At 55.7% G+C, this 16476-nt stretch overlaps 1 protein-coding gene across 3 annotated transcripts in view; it reads right to left on the bottom strand.

Annotated features, from left to right (window-relative positions):
• Positions 1 to 16476, bottom strand: part of EVL (Enah/Vasp-like) — a 116422-nt gene that overhangs the window by 29621 nt on the left and 70325 nt on the right. For all 3 annotated transcript variants that reach the window (XM_090271390.1, XM_090271389.1, XM_090271388.1), the window contains exons 2-3: positions 13830 to 13998; positions 7456 to 7633 (exon numbers count right to left, since the gene is read on the bottom strand). In XM_090271390.1, the coding sequence (XP_090127516.1) occupies positions 7456 to 7633; positions 13830 to 13998 (347 nt within the window). The remainder of the gene's footprint in view (positions 1 to 7455; positions 7634 to 13829; positions 13999 to 16476) is intronic.

Below are 16476 nucleotides of genomic sequence, written 5' to 3'. Positions count from 1 at the left end.
AGTTTCACAGGCTGGCGAGCGGCGCTGGCTCGGGAACGGCATCTCGGTCTGCAGGGAGCGCTGTGACGGCAGGAGGCGCCAGGCTGGCGGACACACAGAAGGGACACGGGAGCGAACCGGTGCGCGGCCCCCACGTCCCGAACACCTAGGACGCGACAGCCCTTCTTCAGGGCGCCTGCCCTCGAGGGGCTCCCAGTCTAGATCGCAAACCACGAGCTGCAGCCCTGCAGGGTGATGGGGTGATGGCCTACGGCGTGTGGGCGCGTGGGCGGGCGGGCGGCAGACGGGCAGGGGCTCTGGGGCAGGAGCACGGCCGGTCCCGCGTGGCGCAACACAAGCAAGGGGGGCCCTGAGATGAGGCCGGAGCCAGGCCACCGAGAGCCTTGTCGGCGTGACCGTGGGTCTTCAGAAAGGTCACGTGAGAAGTGCCAGCAGGGAGGACAGATTAAAGAAGGGGAGAGAGGCTGACCAGTGAGTGTCCTGCCCCAGCCCTTCGAGGGGAGACAATGAGTGTACGGGGCTGAGGTGGTGCAACCCCAGCGCAGGGCTGGGGGCTGCGCTGAGGCCCCTGACCCGGCAGGGCCCTGGGTCTTGGTTTGCTCCCCGACCTGACGTGGATGCAGCAAGAGCTCACAGGCTAGACTGAGGGCTGGTTTTCGAGGGGCCTGTGACAAACAGGACCCTGCGTGACTTCCCAGCCTGACTGGGGGCACGGGGTAACAGGATGCACCGTGTTCACCGTCAGGACGGAGGCACGAGCCAAGCCCTGCGGGGTGCAGGGGAGGGGGATCCCGTCTCGTGGCTGGAAAGGCCTCACCGCATCCAAGTGCAGCAGGAAGTGAGAGGGGACAGCGGGCTGGGGCACTGACACGTGGCCACGGGCCCTGGGAACTCGGCCGGAGGGCAGCGAGGGCCTGCCTGGCGCCCCAGGGTGAAATCTCCCGGCAGAGGCCGCGCCAGAACCAGCCGGCCTGGCGCTCAGGAAGCGGCCGCCAGAGGGCAGTCGGGAGCGGGAGCAGGACGCTGTGTGGGGGTGCGGGGGGGGGGGGGCAGCGTCCTCCCGCTTTCAGGTGGGTGGTGCTGGGCCTACTTTCTGTGTCTCAGGTAAGACAGCCCAGGACTTCTTTTTCTTTAGGAGAAAAAGGTAGGTGATCGTCAACAGAAAGGTTTATGAGGAGCAAAATTCAGCCCCGACTCTACGCCTCTACGACGGGGGCAAGGTGCGGAAATGGCTGTCTGTCTCGGGGTCCCTGCCTGGCTCCTTCCCACTGAGTGTGGGTGCTGTCCTGGGCATCGGCTAAGCACACGGACACCAGGAGAGCTGGGAGAACGTTTAGCGCCCCACACCGGGAGAGTCATACCTGAAATACACCCACGATGCTACTGCAAGCAAACCAACTAAGAAACAGCTACGCTGTTACAATCCGAGAGGCCGACGAGAACGAGCCCTTCACCGTGTTTTAATTCGCCCCAGGCGGATTTCCACTGAGCCACCAGGTTTCTTTTTTTTTTTTTTTTTCCAGGGACCCAGTGGGTACTAAAAAGTGAAACGATTCTGGTTGCATCAGGGTGTGGACCCTTGGAACTCTTCCAAATGACCACTTTGAAATTCACTGCCTTCCACCCAGTGGAAACGGATTGCTCCGTCCCTGCCCCCACCCCGGCCCCAGGCCCCTGGTCCATCTGCTGTTCCCAAGTTATATCCTTGATAATAAAATAGTAATCTCATAAGTAAACTGTCTCGTAAGTAAAATGAGTTCTGTGAACTGATCTAGTAAAGTGCCTGAGCTCCACGAGGGGGTTGTGGGAACCTCCGATTTAGATGCACAGGGGACAACCTGGCTCTGCTGGCATCTGAAGTAGGAGGGTGGGGCGGTAGGGGCAGTCTGAAACAGCCCTTAACCCTGGGAAACCCTGGTGTTGGAAGCGAGGCCCGGAGGACAGAGGGGAGTTGGGGGGAGGCGTCCTTCCCACCGCGCCACGTTGCCCCTGAGTCTGGATGGAAGAAGGACAGCGGTCTCGTCCCAGCTTCTCTCCAGGACTGGGCCACCTCTGGAGCCCCTCTCCGGTTTAGTGTCCTTGGCTGAGATGGGCAGACATTGTGTATCCACATGGCACCACCAGGGGACACTCAAATGAGACCTCAGATGTGATGCCAGAAGGGACTAGTCCATTGTCACAGACCTTCCTGTCCATTGTTCCAGACACAACGGCCCCCTTTCATGAGACACACATTTTGGAATGTTCCCTGCATTATCCTGAAGTGAAATTCATGGATTACATAACCTACGTACATAAATTAGAAAAAAAATAATGCCTTCAGTGAACTATGCAGGGGAGATAAGAAGTAGCGCGTAATAAAACATTCTGAAGCCCTGGCTGCTGGGACTCGGTGGATTGAGCGCCGGCCTGTGAACGAAAAGGTCACTGGTTCGATTCCCAGTCAGGACACACGCCTGGGCTGCGGGCCAGGCTCCTAGTTGGAGGCGCACAAGAGACAAGCACACATTGATGTTTCTCTCCCTCTCCCTCTCCTTCCCTTCCCCTCTCGCTATAAACAAATAAATAAATAAATAAATCTTAAAAAACAAACACACCCCTACAGAGCGTACGTCTCAGCTCAGACACTAGGAGATGTAATCAGAGGTTTGCACCTACTCACAGAGAACGCTGATGCTATAAACAGAAAACAATTCCCGTGAAGTTACAAACTAAAAAAAAAAAGCTTTTTCTTAAAAGACTTCAGCTCTGGCCCAGATGATTAAGTCTTTCAGCTACATGCACCGGGGACACGCAGAATAAGCCCTCGTGGAGCAGGGCTGCCCGTCACATCACGCAGCGTGCAGCCCCTCCTCCCCACGCCAGCGGTCCCCGTGGAGAGCTCCTTGTCCAGTGACCCCAACGCCTGTCAGAGATAAAACATGTCTGAAGCCATGTGCGAGGCGGTGGCTGACAGGGCCGTGAACCAGACCCCTGACTTCCAGGCCGGGTTCTTCCCACGCACTCAAGTGAACGCCAGAGGCGAACTGCCCAGAGATCTCAGACTCTGTGGCAGGGTGGCACGGGCCTCAGCTGAATGGGACATGGCCCTCCCGGCCCCACTCCGTGCGCCTCAGGAGCCTTCCTTACCCCCCACCTCCTCACACTTGCATCCCGAGGCAGACATGCCACCTCGTCCCCAGGTGAAGAAGCTGAGGCCCAGAGAGGCACCGGCGGCTGCCAGCACGGTCAGCCCCAGAACCGGTCTGCCACCTCCCCGCCACCAAGGCCACGTCCTGCCAAGCACCCGGGTGTAGCTCATCCGCAGCACATGGAGAGGGCCACGCTGGGCCTTCTGGGGCCTTCTGCCCGGCCAAGACCCCGGAGGACATCGAGACTTACAGAAGCCACTTCGCAGCAGCTTGGGAGGGAGGGATATTTATTCTCCATCCCTGAGCCTGAAGCGTAGCACATGAGACCAGACCCCTTTGTCAGCAGAGGTCGCACATACTTTGGGAGGAGGGAATGACGCGGGGTCACTACAGGTGCGAGAAGCCTGCGCTCCTCCAGCCTGCGCCGCACTCCGTTAAAGCTACCGCTGAAAACAAGGGGAAAACGAGCGCGCCCGTTAGAGCGCAGACACACTCCCCTGCACTAGGCGACAGAGACGCACGTTAGAATGATGCGCTTGCCTTCTCTCCGTGTTCACTGCGGGGCACTAGATACTCACGCCTAGTGCCGGGGCTGTCCTGAGTGTGGGGCAGAGCGTAAGCCAGCACCCCCTTCTGGAAGGCATCTGGGCAAGAGATACGAAGACTTAAAAATGTATACATTGTTTGGCTCAGAAGTGTGCCCAAGAATAACTGGAGTAAGATGAACACACGCGATACAAAGCATACACACAAACACCAACACAGAGAGAGCCCTCTGCTACGTGAAGGTCATAGTGAAAACCGGGGCGGAGCCACACGCTGAAAAGCAGAAGGCCGGTTCAGGTAGGCACCTCTTCACGTGGCAGTCAGGGCACTGCTCGGGCCACTTAAATGGTGCGTCGACAGACTTCCCGACGTGGAAGACACTCACACCGCAGTGCGAAGGGAGGCGTGCCGGTAGGAGACAGGAGGCAGAGGCGGCTCCTGTGGCAGTTACTCATTCCTGTGTGAACGCAGGTGTTTGGAAGGATGGAGCGTCACTAGTCACCTCTGGGCTGGAGGGGCAGAGGTACCGTTGGCTTGTCCGCGTTTGCTGCTTTTCAGTAATAGACAAGGACTGCCTCGCTCAGTGACCACGGCGACGTGGGGCCTGCCTCCTGCATGTGCTGGGCCCTTCCGAGGTCAAGGACGTCCCACTGCTCCAGTTTCTTCACAGGGTCTTACCTGCTCCTAGCAGTGGGCCTGGTGACGATGTCAGAAGATCAGATCTTACAAGGGTCAAGGCCTGTCTCTTCCACGCAGAAGCGAGGCAGCAAAGACAGGGCTCTGCCGGGTCCATTCTCTCTCTAGAATATGTCAGAGTCCTGGCTTGACAGTGGCCTCGCTAGCTGGAGAGGCAGGAAGGACCGAAGACCAATTGTGGCCTCTGCCTGTTGTCAGCACGCAGACCGCACGACCTGGTGAATGATGGAATTCTGGGTCTGACTCCACTAATTCTTTGGCTGTGGAATTACAGGAAAGTCACGTCCCTCTCTGAGCCCTGGTTTCCTAACCTACTGACATTATCTGGAGACTCACCTCCAGGGCTGTTATGAGACTCAGGTAAGAGAAGGGGGATGGGAACGCTGTCCAGCACTGAGTCCTTGGCATCTGGATGGTCTGAGCTGCTTCCAAGGTTTGTATCTGTGTCTCCTATCTGGCCGGTCTGGAAACCCAGAGGCGGCCACACTGGTGTGTCTGCCCACACACAAGGATGGAGACATGGGGACGCTGAGCAGGACCCAGCCCGCGGAGACCCTGCGCTTAGAAAAGACCAGGCACTGAAGGTGTGAGCCCCATCCAGCCCAGAGCAGGCAGGAGAGGGAGTCGCAGGTGAGTGTGGCCGAAGTGCCAGACCCCACACTGTGCCCTGGAATCCTCTCCACCCCTTTGTAAGAGGGACCTGTGACCACACTATACACACAAGGACGTGGAAACTCACGGGAGACAACCACGTTTAACAAGACCAAGAGGGAAAGAACCAGTGTCATTTGTGCTCTTACGACACGCCATGCACTAGACACCAAGAGCTTCATCAACATTTCAGATTTGATCTCCCTAACAACCCTAGGGGGTAGCGGTCACGGCCCCAAGGCCACGGGTGGCAGAGACACTTAATGTAACGTCTCGCTGCCCCCAAACAAATGCTTCCTCACTACAGCAACCTGCCTCCCACCGAGGAAGGGAGGAGGGGGGCGATTTCCCGAGGGGGGATTTACCAGGGGACATCACAGTCAGCCCAACAGGAGGGTGGGGGAGAGGCCGCCCGGGCTGAGTCCCCGACGGCAGGGGGGCCGACCGGCGTGGCACAGCGGCCCCTGGCGTCACAGGGGCAGGAATGCGGCAGACGCAGACCGCACGCAGTGCACACAGAGCCGCTGGGACTGCGGAAGCCCTCTGCGCCCCAGACCTGACGCCCTGGCGGTCCCGGCGGGGAGGGGCCCGGAGCCCTCCCCCGGCCACCCACCCAGACGGGCTCGACACCAGCCTCACTCATGCTGGGACCCCACCCAACCCTGACAAAGACACTGGTCCACCCAGTGGAAGTTCGGGCTCGGACTCTTGAGTTACTGCCTGATGCTGTTAAGTTAATTCCTCCTAACAGGGAGGTCACAGCTTTCTTCTGTGAAAACAAAGTGGATTAACTGACTTGCCTGAGAGTCTATGGCGAATTAAATAGACTAACTAGCTTCATTTAATTTAAGCAGTTGCTGTGGAAGAGTCCGTGGTCTGATTCAGTTAAAACGCTTTTCTTCTGTTTTTTGCCCCTAACACATCCACACATGCAGATAAAGGGGAGCCGAACTCTCATGTCCGGGGGCAGGTGAGGCAGCTCAGATCGGAACTTCTAACTCAGCTCACGTTACTGCGAAGTTCAAGGCTCTCGGGTGAAAAAACTGTGACTGAACATTTATTTGGCACCCACAATGTTTCAGGCCCTGCGCTGGCCACGCCACACGCCGCCGTGGGTGAGCGGCTCCCTCACCACGCACCCCAAGGTCACAGCAGAAAACCCACCCTGGAGCCACGTCACGGTGGGAACGCACTCTGTGCGTACCTGTTCTGTCCACAACCCATGCGAGGCACGGCACACTCAAAGCATGATTTTTACCTACTTAACAAAAACTCCCCTATGTTTAAACCAGGTCCCGTGGCTGCAGTGTAGCAAGGTGACAAGGTGTTCAAAAGCCACCTCCACTGAGGTTCGAAGTACCGTGTCTCCCCACCTCCCACCCCAACTGTAGCAGCGGCAATAGCAGTGACAGTAGTGACACCCACACCGCTAACACGGGCCCTATGTGTCCGTCAGGCAGTCTGCGGAACACCTTACGTTCTAGCTCACTGAAAGGTAAAAGTAACCCCATGCTCCGCCCCTTTATAGATGAGGAAACAGGCACAGAAAGATGAAGTCCCTTCTCCAAGGGCTCCTCCCAGAAGCAGGACCCCCGCCCAGCAGTGGGACTCCAAGCCGGGTCTGGAAGGCCGAGGCCCCGCCACGGTCAGATCTGCAGCCCAGGGCAGGGCCGTGTCTGTCCATGCCTGTCGCCCACGCCCTCGATGGCCCCGGTCCTCCCTTCGAGCCAGCACCGCGGAGTCCCAATGAAAGCCGCACGCGTTTCTGCTCGTTGCCTTGCCTGCCCGGCTCAGGCGCGTCTCTGCGAGCACCCGCCCCGGCCCTGTCTGCACCAGGCACCAGGCGCGCCCCAGCCTCCCAGGTCTTTGGGGCCTTTCGCTGCGAGTCCCCACCCCTTCCGGCCGCCCAGATGGGCAGTCGCCCTCAGGACCCTGCTCACACCTCACAGGCCACGCACCACAGGGCTGTGTCACTGGCAGGCTAGGGACCTGTCTACTCCCAAATACGGGGTTCCCTGAGGGCAAGGCTCCTCTGCGCACTTCCTGTGTGGTCTGCCTGCGGGTCCTCACACTCGGAAAACACGCAGCAGGCGTGTCAGGCACGTCAGCAACTGACTTAGAAAATAAGCCGTTGCTCGCCCCCTCCCATCTCTGCCAAGCGCGCGTCCGGGACATGGAAGCAGGGCGGCCAGTGTAAAACCGGCCTGGGCGCGCGGCTTCAGGAACCCAGCCGAGCAAATCCGCGGCTCACAAAGGCAGGAGATGCCAGCGTCACCCCCTCTTCTTTCAAACTGGAGTCAGGTGGCAGCGTGCGCGCGAGCCCACGGCACATCAGCCCGGCGGGGACGGGGGGGGGGGGGGCGAGGGCGCCTGCAGGTGGAGCGGGGGCCGGGAGAGGAGCGCGGCCCGGCCTGCGCAGCGCCCCGCTTACCTCCTTCCTGGGAGTTCATGATGTTCAGGGCGAACAGCATGGCGTTGGAGAACGTGGTCGCCTCCTCCTTGCTGGCGAAGTTCAAGCCGTAGACCTGGCGGGCGTCGCGCCACTGGTGGAAGGTCGGTGTTGCCTGATTGTACTTCAGCCCTTTCACGATTGAATAATTGATCACAACCTGGAAGGAAAAGAGAGAGAAACACGCCTAAATAAATAAAAGGTAAGTGAGCTGGAGGGAGCTGCCATGGGGCAAGGATATTGTGTCCCCTGGGGCTGCCAGAGGACAGGCGGATGGGGGTGGGGTCGCCCAGGCAGCTTCTTAACACGATCTTCGGAACACTGAGGGGCCAGAGACCGGTGACTTCATTTCACTATAACGCTGTGTGGTCCCAGCCTCCAGATGGGACCTGAGCTGGGAGTCAGGTTCCTGGGTCCTGGCCCTGCTTCCCAGCTGTGTCACCTACGGTGGTCACCGCACGTCTCCGGGGCCCAGTTTCTCCCCTGATAAAATGGGGATGACACTCTTGGCTCTACTGCCCTCACGGGATCACTGCAAAGGTCACACTGTGGTACATCTTATCTAGACTTCTACACGCAAAGAGCCTGAAGGACAAGGGTCTTTCCAAATTAGTATTCACGCCTCCTAGAACCCTCTGCATAGTCTCTAGTACTTGAAATGCATTAATAAATGGGTTATTAGTTAAAAGTATCACTTGGAAAAGTTAAAATGTGCCACACTAATAAATAGCGTTATTACTATCTTTATATCAAGAAATATCAATCAATCAATCAAGAAATATCAACTGACTGCCAGGATCAATGCCAGGCCCGGTAGGGAAAGCCACAGAGAAGACCAGACAGGATCCAGACATTCAGTGCTTACAAGCAGGCGGGATCCCACGCCGGCCCGCCTGACCTCTACACTTTGCTCCTTCAGACATTTACAATTATTTAGCAATTGGGGCTCATTGAAGGCGTGGGGGCCTGGAGCCGTTATTCTGCATCCCTTCCTGTCCCCTCTGCTCGGAGTCACGTGATGTAACATCACGGAACTTACCAATCATCAGTTTTCTGCTCTGTAAAACAGGTAGGAACGGGGTACGGCTGTGGCCTGGCCCCCTCGAGTGTAGCATGTTGGGAGGATAAATTCTGCATGTGAAAGCACCTAACTCAGCTGCTGGCACACAGCAGGGCTGTGGGGAAGTGTCAGTGAGAAACGGGAAGTCCCCGTGATGGGAGCACTTGTACACATGCAAGCCGGGTCTGGCTGGTGGGCTTTGCAATGTCGTGGGGAGGGCTTAATTCAGGAGAGGTACAAGATGATTTCTCAGGTCTCCCTGGCTTAGTGGCTCCAGGGTTCGTGGCCTGAAGTTGCCCCCTGCTCCCCCCGCCCCAGTCAGGAAGGGATTCAGAGGTGCAGAGGGGCTTGGTGCCCCGTGATGGGAGTTCTGGTTCCTGTCCCTCTTCACTGCTCCTCGCTGCTGTGCTGCTGGGTAAAGGAAGGCCAGAGGAGAGAAGTACAGATACTATCAGGAGTAGCTTTTCTTCCAGTCCTAGCCAGGGGGAAGGTGGGTTTGGGTCACCCTATAGTGAAGACAGAGTGGGGGGAACCCAGTGAACACATGGGCCGACAGTTAGAACCTCTGCACCGACCCGACGGCTCCCTGCCTTTGTTTACTCTGCTTGGACACGGGCGTCACTGCAAGTCCGCTGTGGGGAGCGGCCCAGCTTCATTAATGCCTCTCCCCCAGCGCTCCTCCCAAGGTGACCATGTCGCTATTAGCACCACCAGTTACTCTGGCCTATTCTTTTTTTTTTGAGTTTTATTTTTTTATTGTATTTTTTTTCCATTACCATTTAGCCCCCCAATACCCCACCACCACCACCTGCAGTCACCACACTGCTGTGTCCATGAGTCCTTTTTCCTTTCTGCTCCATCTCTCCTCACCCCCACCAGCGGTCCTCTGCTCTCCAGCTCTGATCTGCCCCCATCTTCCTCGTTAGTTCAGTGTGTTCATTAGATTCCACACACGAGTGAGAACACACGGCGTTTGTCTTTCTCCGATGGGCTTACTTCACTTCGCATGGTGTTCTCCGGGGCCATCCATGCTGTCGCAAAGGGTAACATTTTCTTCCTTTTTATGGCTGAGTCCTAGTCCGTTGTGTAAATGCCCCGTAGTTGTTTTATCCACCCATCTACTGAGGGACACCTGGGCTGCTCCCATAGTTTGGTGACTGTAAGTGATGCTGCAATGAACCCAGGGGTGCTTATGTTCTTTCGGATTGGTGTTTTGGGTTCCTTTGGATATTTTCCCAGAAGTGGGATCGCTGGGTCAAAAGGCAGATCCTGCCTGTTCCTAACTACAAGGAAACGGATTCTTATGGTATGTACTCTTGTTTCTTTCACTCAACACAATGTCTATGCAATTCATCCATGTTACTGCATTTATAAGTATTTAATTCTTCCAGATTGCTAGCTATACAGTATTTCATCTCCTGCTATCCCACACACAACTTCTCCATTCTCCTGTCCACAGACCTGTGTATAGGTCCCAGCTGTTGGCTGTTATGAGTAAAAGTACGCAGATGCAGTGCAGCGGGTGCCAGGGCCCCAGCTGACGCAGTAGCAGTGAGGAGTCAGGGTGCAGCCCCCACACTGCGCCCGCAGAAGGTAGGAGGGGCAGGAGCAGCGCTGGTGCCGGGAGGCCGGCTCCCCGGTCCCCGCCCTCGGGCTGTGGGGCACGGGAGCAGAAGCACAGTGGTGCCTGCGGTCACAGGGCCCATTAGTAACAGAGGTCAGTGCCGCTGCTCAAGAACCTGGCTCCCTCACACCTGCCATGACGGTGGCACCCGAGACTGAGGCAACCCAGACAAAGAGGGACAGTCATTACCTTGGTCTCCCAGGAGTCAACTTCCACAACAGTGACACCCCCCACGGTGACCAGGGAGGTGCAGGTATCGGGGTAAGAGAAAACAAACACTTGCTCTACAGCACCACCTACTGGGAAACAAAGAATGACCTCTATCAATCTACTGAATCGTTGCGATTAAAACGGTTTCCAGATAAGACGAGTACACTGTATCTCAAATGTACAGAAAACGACAAGCCTCCAGAAACCAATCGGAAAGTCACGGGGGACTGAGATGTAAATGACAGAGGACTCAAGTCTGCAGTAACGATGAAGCTCAACGAGATACAAGAAAACTCAGAAAGGCAGGTCAATGAGCTTAGGAATAAAATCAGTGAAAAGGATTACTTTACCAAAGAGACCAAAGCTATAAAATAAGAATCAGACAGAAACCCTGTAACTGCGGAACTCAATACATGAGGTGCAGAGGGCATCAGAGAGCACTGGAAATAGACCAGACCAGACAGAAGAGAGAATTCGTGAGCTCGAAAATACAGATCTAGAAGTGATTCAGGTGGCCTAAGAGAGAGAACTTATGAGTTTAAAGAATGCAGAACTCTATGGGAATGGTCTGACTGCATTAGGAAGAGCCACATGACGTGGGTATCCCAGTGGGAGATGGGAGGTGGACGGGAACAGAGCCTATTCAAAGCGATAATGGATGAGGACTTCCCAAACCTGGGGCAGGAACTGGGTGTTTGAGTATGAGATGCTCACAGCACACCTAATTAGCTCAACACAAAAGGACCTTCTCTAAGACACATTACAAACTGTCGAAGGTTAATGACAAAGTAAGAGTTCTCGAGGCAGCCAGGGGAAAAATGACAGTAACCTCCAAAGGAAACCCCTTCAGATTATTACCAGACTCCTCAGGACAAACCCTGCCCAGAGACAGCGGCGTGAAATGTTAAAAATATCGAAAGAGAAGCCACCGACCAAGAATACAATGTCCAGCCAAGTTGTCCTCTAGACGCGAAGGAGAAATAAAGGCCTTCCCAGACAGACAAAGGCGGAGGGATTTACCGCCGCAAGGCCTGCGTGACAAGGAGTCCTGGAAGTAGCTCTCCTACCTGAAGCAAAGAGACAAAAGGAAACAAAACTTGGTGGACGGTGACAGACAGAACCACAGCATAAAGGCTATCGGGAAAATAAGCATTAAAAATAACTAGTTCAATAAAAATAACTGAATAAAATAAGGAAAAATAACGACAGCCACAACTTGGTGTTAGTCCCTGAGCCGCTGTCCCCACGGGGTTGTCCAGAGACTAAAATGACAGCCATGAAACGTGCTCTGTACGCTGTAAAGAGATCAAACACGTAAGACGTCCCTATTGGTTATAAAGCCGGGAATCTCTGTCTCCCGCAAAATGTGTGACCTTGTCACCCACACTGGCTGGGAAACAGCCCTGGGAAAACCAGTCTTTTCTCCTGAGGTCCACAGACGTCGCTGTGCACTGGGCTTCCTGCCACTGCTACTCACGCCCTGGCTTACTAAGACCTTACGTTCCTGACAGCCCTGCCCGCCCGTCTGGGGAGAACCTCAAGCGCAGCCTGAGAGCACGGGTGTGAGCGGCAGTCCCAGCGGACGGCAGTGTCGGCGGCCTCTCTGGCAGGCTCGGGGGTCTCCACACTGGAGTCAGTGCGCCTCTTTGAACGGGCCCAGGAGGGCCCTGCGGACTGCCGCCCGTCTCCCCGCACGCGGAGACGCCCCCCCCCCACGGAGCCCCAGCATACGGTTTCCTCCGCAGGGGGCCCTTGAGAACAGGGTGCATGCTGGTTCCCAGGAATCCTGTTCTCCAGTCCCGTGCCCTTTCCGGCACATTCGTGCGGTCTTCCCGGTGGGCCCTGGGGGGCAACCGAGGGGCAGGACGGGAACGGAAAACTGGTCATAACAACAGCAAGCACTTAGGGAACACCCAGTATGGTTCAGAAGCTGCACCAGGCAGTGGACCTTATGTCCAAGGCGTGGGGTGCCAGGCTGGTATGCCATGTCGGCCCCCACCCACGGGTGTTATAAAAAGGTGTAAGATGCTTGGTTGTCACCATAATTGGGACTAAGGGTGCTATACATCCCTCAACGTAGGGTGCCGTGTGCCTCTGAAAGGCAGCGCTAAAACCAATGAATTGGAAGAACAGGGAAGAGCTTCTAGAAGGTTTTTAGAGAAACCTTCCTGTCAGGAAGGCTCAGCAACAAGGGAAAGGGGTGCCTCTGAAGGTCCTGAGAGTTCCAGGTTAGACAGACGACCTTTAATCAGGGGTCCTGAAGCAGGGATGTCTCTTCTGGCCACAAGAATCTAAAACTTATTTTGGCCAAAGCAGAAACACATTCAACTAGCAGACCACTAAAAATAGCCCTCAGTTTCGGTTCTCTCTTTTCTAATTGCGAACATTGCAGAGAGCAGCTAACCTGCTGCTCAACTTAGCCCACCGAGGCTTGACCAACAAAGGATGTCAGAGACGCTGCTTACGCAGAGTTTTTCACAAAAGCTGACACTACAGATCCGTTGATGTCACTGCTAAAAATGTCCTTGTCAGTCTCTCTAAGGAGAACCGGAGAGAGAGCGCTGAAGCGGGAGCCCGGGCCGCTGTGCTCAGGCCACACGACCCTCCCCGACGTCGCTACTGCGGCCCCCGGCCTGTCAGGCGACCATGTCTTAGTTGTGCGCACGTCACTGCTCCTGACACAGTGGACCTGACGCTGTACGTGTCGGGGTGCTTACCAGGTGCCCTCGCAAACTGCCTCATCTGATTTGCTATGAGGGCGAGAAATGCTCCTGGATTCTTCAAATCGTCTTGATATTCCTTCCAAGGTAACACTTACGGGGTTGATGGACAAAAATCTTCATTGCCACGTTGCTTATGGGCAGGCAGGCATTACACAGAACGTATTTGCACAATATATTTTTCAAAGCTGTTTCAGATCTGTTATTTTATTCTACTGTGACGACCACAGTGAGCTATGCAGGGTGTGTCTGCACGAGGTGAGCGTGGGAAATTATGTTCAGAAAAGGTAGTTTGCTAAGGTCTCGTACCTTGGTGTATGAGATTATGGAGTCAGAAATTTAAAAAAACAACTTATTTATTTATTTATTTTGGAAAGAGGAAGGAGGGAATGGGGCAGGGAGAAGGAGAGCAAGAAAAGAGAGAGAGAAAGAGGGGGAGAGAGAGAGGGAGATCTGTTGCTCCACTTATTTATGCGTCACCGGTTGGTTCTGGTATGTGCCCTGACCGGGGATCAAACCTGCAGCTGTGACATATGGGGACAATGCTCCAACCGAGCTGCCCGGCCAGGGCTGCATCCAGCATTTGAACCCAGATCACCTGACTTCAAATCTTGACTGTATCTGTTTTTACCTCTTTTCACTATCCATCTGCGTGTACGTCTGTGCACGTGGGCAGCTGCGTGTGCGCGTAAGTGTGTGTGCGGCACGGGCCGGGGGCCCCGTCTGCGACTCTGGCACTCACCTGCTGATCCTGCAGCTTGACCCCGACGACTCGGAAGGTGCTGCTGGCGGTGTTGTGGTAGATGTTGACCCGGCTGAAGCCCTGCTGGCCGGGTTTGATCGGTCCCCACTTCTTGCTGGTGTCATCGTAGACCATCACGGAAGCCCGGGCTTGGCAGATACTCTGTTCGCTGCAGAGCAAGAGAAAACTCCAGTGTCAGCATCGGGCATAAGCGCTGCACGCCGGCTTTGCCCTTTTCTGAACCAGAGGCCAACAGCTATTTGACTCAAAGAAACGTTCTGATCGCCAGAGCTGCCGGCTGTCTGTGGAAGGGCGGCTCCGCGAGGTGATGGGTTTTCACTCTCCGAAGACCACGGGGAGTGGAGAGGCATGTTCTGTGCCAAAACGTTTGATAGCTTGGAAAATACAGCTTTCCTCTTAGGGACAAAGGAACTACCATTACAAGCGGCCGGCCGTCTGCAATGTTCCAGGCACTCTGTTAAATAAGGCAACGCATTAAAGCACTTAAGCTTCACAACTTATGAAGTAGCTGTCACTACCCGATTTTGCAGGTGAACAATAGTGGCTTAGAGACTTGGAAAGAATTATACAAATTCACAGAGGTATTCAGTAGTTAAATTTGGGATTTCCACCCAGTTCTGTGTGATTCCAGGGCACATGACGCAAGACAATATTCTTCACAACCTCCACAAAATGCCCAGTTTATGGTATGATGATAGGGTGCCCTCGAGCTATGTGATCTCTAAAGAACAGAGCCACGTAAATTCAAATCAGTAGATGGTTGCGCCCTACTTCCCTGAAGACATTTACTAATAAGCTCCTTTATCCATTCAGAACATGACAGAAAACCAGGGAAGATGCAACAGAAACCCCTGGAGAGAGGAGACAGTCATCCCTGAGACCAAGGAGGGGCCCACCGGCCTCTCTGCCCACATGGACGCCTGCCTGTGCCGACCCTGTCTCCGTCTTCAGCAACTCGGGACGCCCCGACTGAAACAGCAAGGCAACGCCGGGATGTTAAGGGCAGGCCCGCCCACAACAGCGAGGGGTGGCTGCTCTCAGAAAGCGAGGCCACACCACCACCACCACCAGCGTGAGAAACAAAAGCTAAAGCCCAACAGTTCGGGCCGACTTAATTTAGTAGGAGCGGAAGTGTGTGCAACCACGGACTGTCACAACAGTGAGACTAAGCTGTCAGGAGACGTCACATTATGCTCTGTTTCACCGTATTTCAGGCAGGGAAACATGCGCAAAAGACCCCGCTCCCCAGCCCGAGCGGGCACTGGGGGACAGCTCAGTGGGTTTTAGGGGACGGGCCCTCCACAGCTCGGAAGCCTCACCCCGGCCGACGCAGTCAGCGGCTGAGCGGGCCAGAGGCCGAGCCTGCTTAGGGCCCAGGGCACAGGTTATCAACCACAACTCAGTGGCCAGTGCACGCAGGAGCCTTTCCACGCGTGTCCCCTCCCCTCCCTCTCCACGAACCCCTCTGCACATTTCACGGTTGTCCAGCTGTGACTGCATGGTGCAGTGCTGGGTATAAAGCCACTTGGGAAGCCTACGCTGGGCCTCAGACATGCTGCTGACCCCCAGCTCTGCTCTGGGGTCTCAGAGTCTGGGGTACGCTTGGCATCAGCTGCTCAGGCCTCGTGTTGAGGGCTCTGTGGACAGATGTATCGGAAGTAAATCATAATGGCTTCTATAATGTGCAATTGTGCTGTGCTGTTTTCTCCACAGTCCACCATTTACTTTACACGTATTTAAGGGGAAATCGGCGCTGAGCAAAACAGGCGTGGGTCTTCCTAGAAGACGGCCGTGTTATTACTGGCAGGGAGGAAAAAAGTCAGCACTTGGCTTTCTCTGCTCTCTGGAGCCCGAAACCACGTCTTCTAAGCCTTTTAAGACAGCTTGTGAGGAGCGGCCCCCCTCCTTGCTAAGTCTTTTGTGCCCCGTCCTCATGAAGTCTGGTGGAAATCTGACTGCACACAGAACCAAACAGACCTTGGTTTCCGTCCTAGTTTCATTCCAGCACAAGCCGACCAGAAGTCAAGTGATGGGCTAAGCTGGGTCACTTACTGCCACGGCCACACGCAGCTGCCAAGTGATGCTGGGCGAGCAGGTGTGTGCTCCAGACACTGTCCCAGGGGCTGGGAGAGAGCCTGAGATGCAGCCGGGATCAGTTCAAGTCAGAGGGATCTGAGCTGAAAGCCCAGCTCTAGCCCTTGCTGGCCTGTGACCGCAGACGCCCAGGAAGCTGCTGTGTGACAGAGCACTGCTCTCTAGAATCCCTGGGTGGCGGCCATGGAAGCGGGGCTTTCGCATCTGCAAGAGAGCCTGTTGCGGAGCAGAGGTGACCCGTGGTCCCAGCTGCCACCTCTCTGGATGGCCACCACGTTTGCACAGAGGCCATGCTTCGCTGGGCCGCTCTGTGCCAATGACTGAACGTGGCAGGGTCATCAGTGCTGGCCATTCCTGCCCGACACGGCTCTTCGATGGGGAAACCCTGGCTGGTCCTCCTCATCAGCCTGCGTGCTGCGGTCCGAGACGCTCCCTACTCAGCCCTTCTTCCTGCCCTCTCGCCGTCCACTGACGCCAGCCCTGCACCCGGGCCTGAAGTGCCCCTGCCTGCTCCTGCTCCCTCCATCCTCCG

The sequence above is a fragment of the Furipterus horrens genome, unplaced genomic scaffold (assembly GCF_987537825.1).
Source record: "Furipterus horrens unplaced genomic scaffold, mFurHor1.1.pri manual_scaffold_3, whole genome shotgun sequence".
Lineage (NCBI taxonomy): Eukaryota > Metazoa > Chordata > Mammalia > Chiroptera > Furipteridae > Furipterus > Furipterus horrens.
The sequence above is the reverse complement of the archived record's forward strand: the minus strand, read 5'-3'. Positions and strand labels throughout refer to the sequence as shown.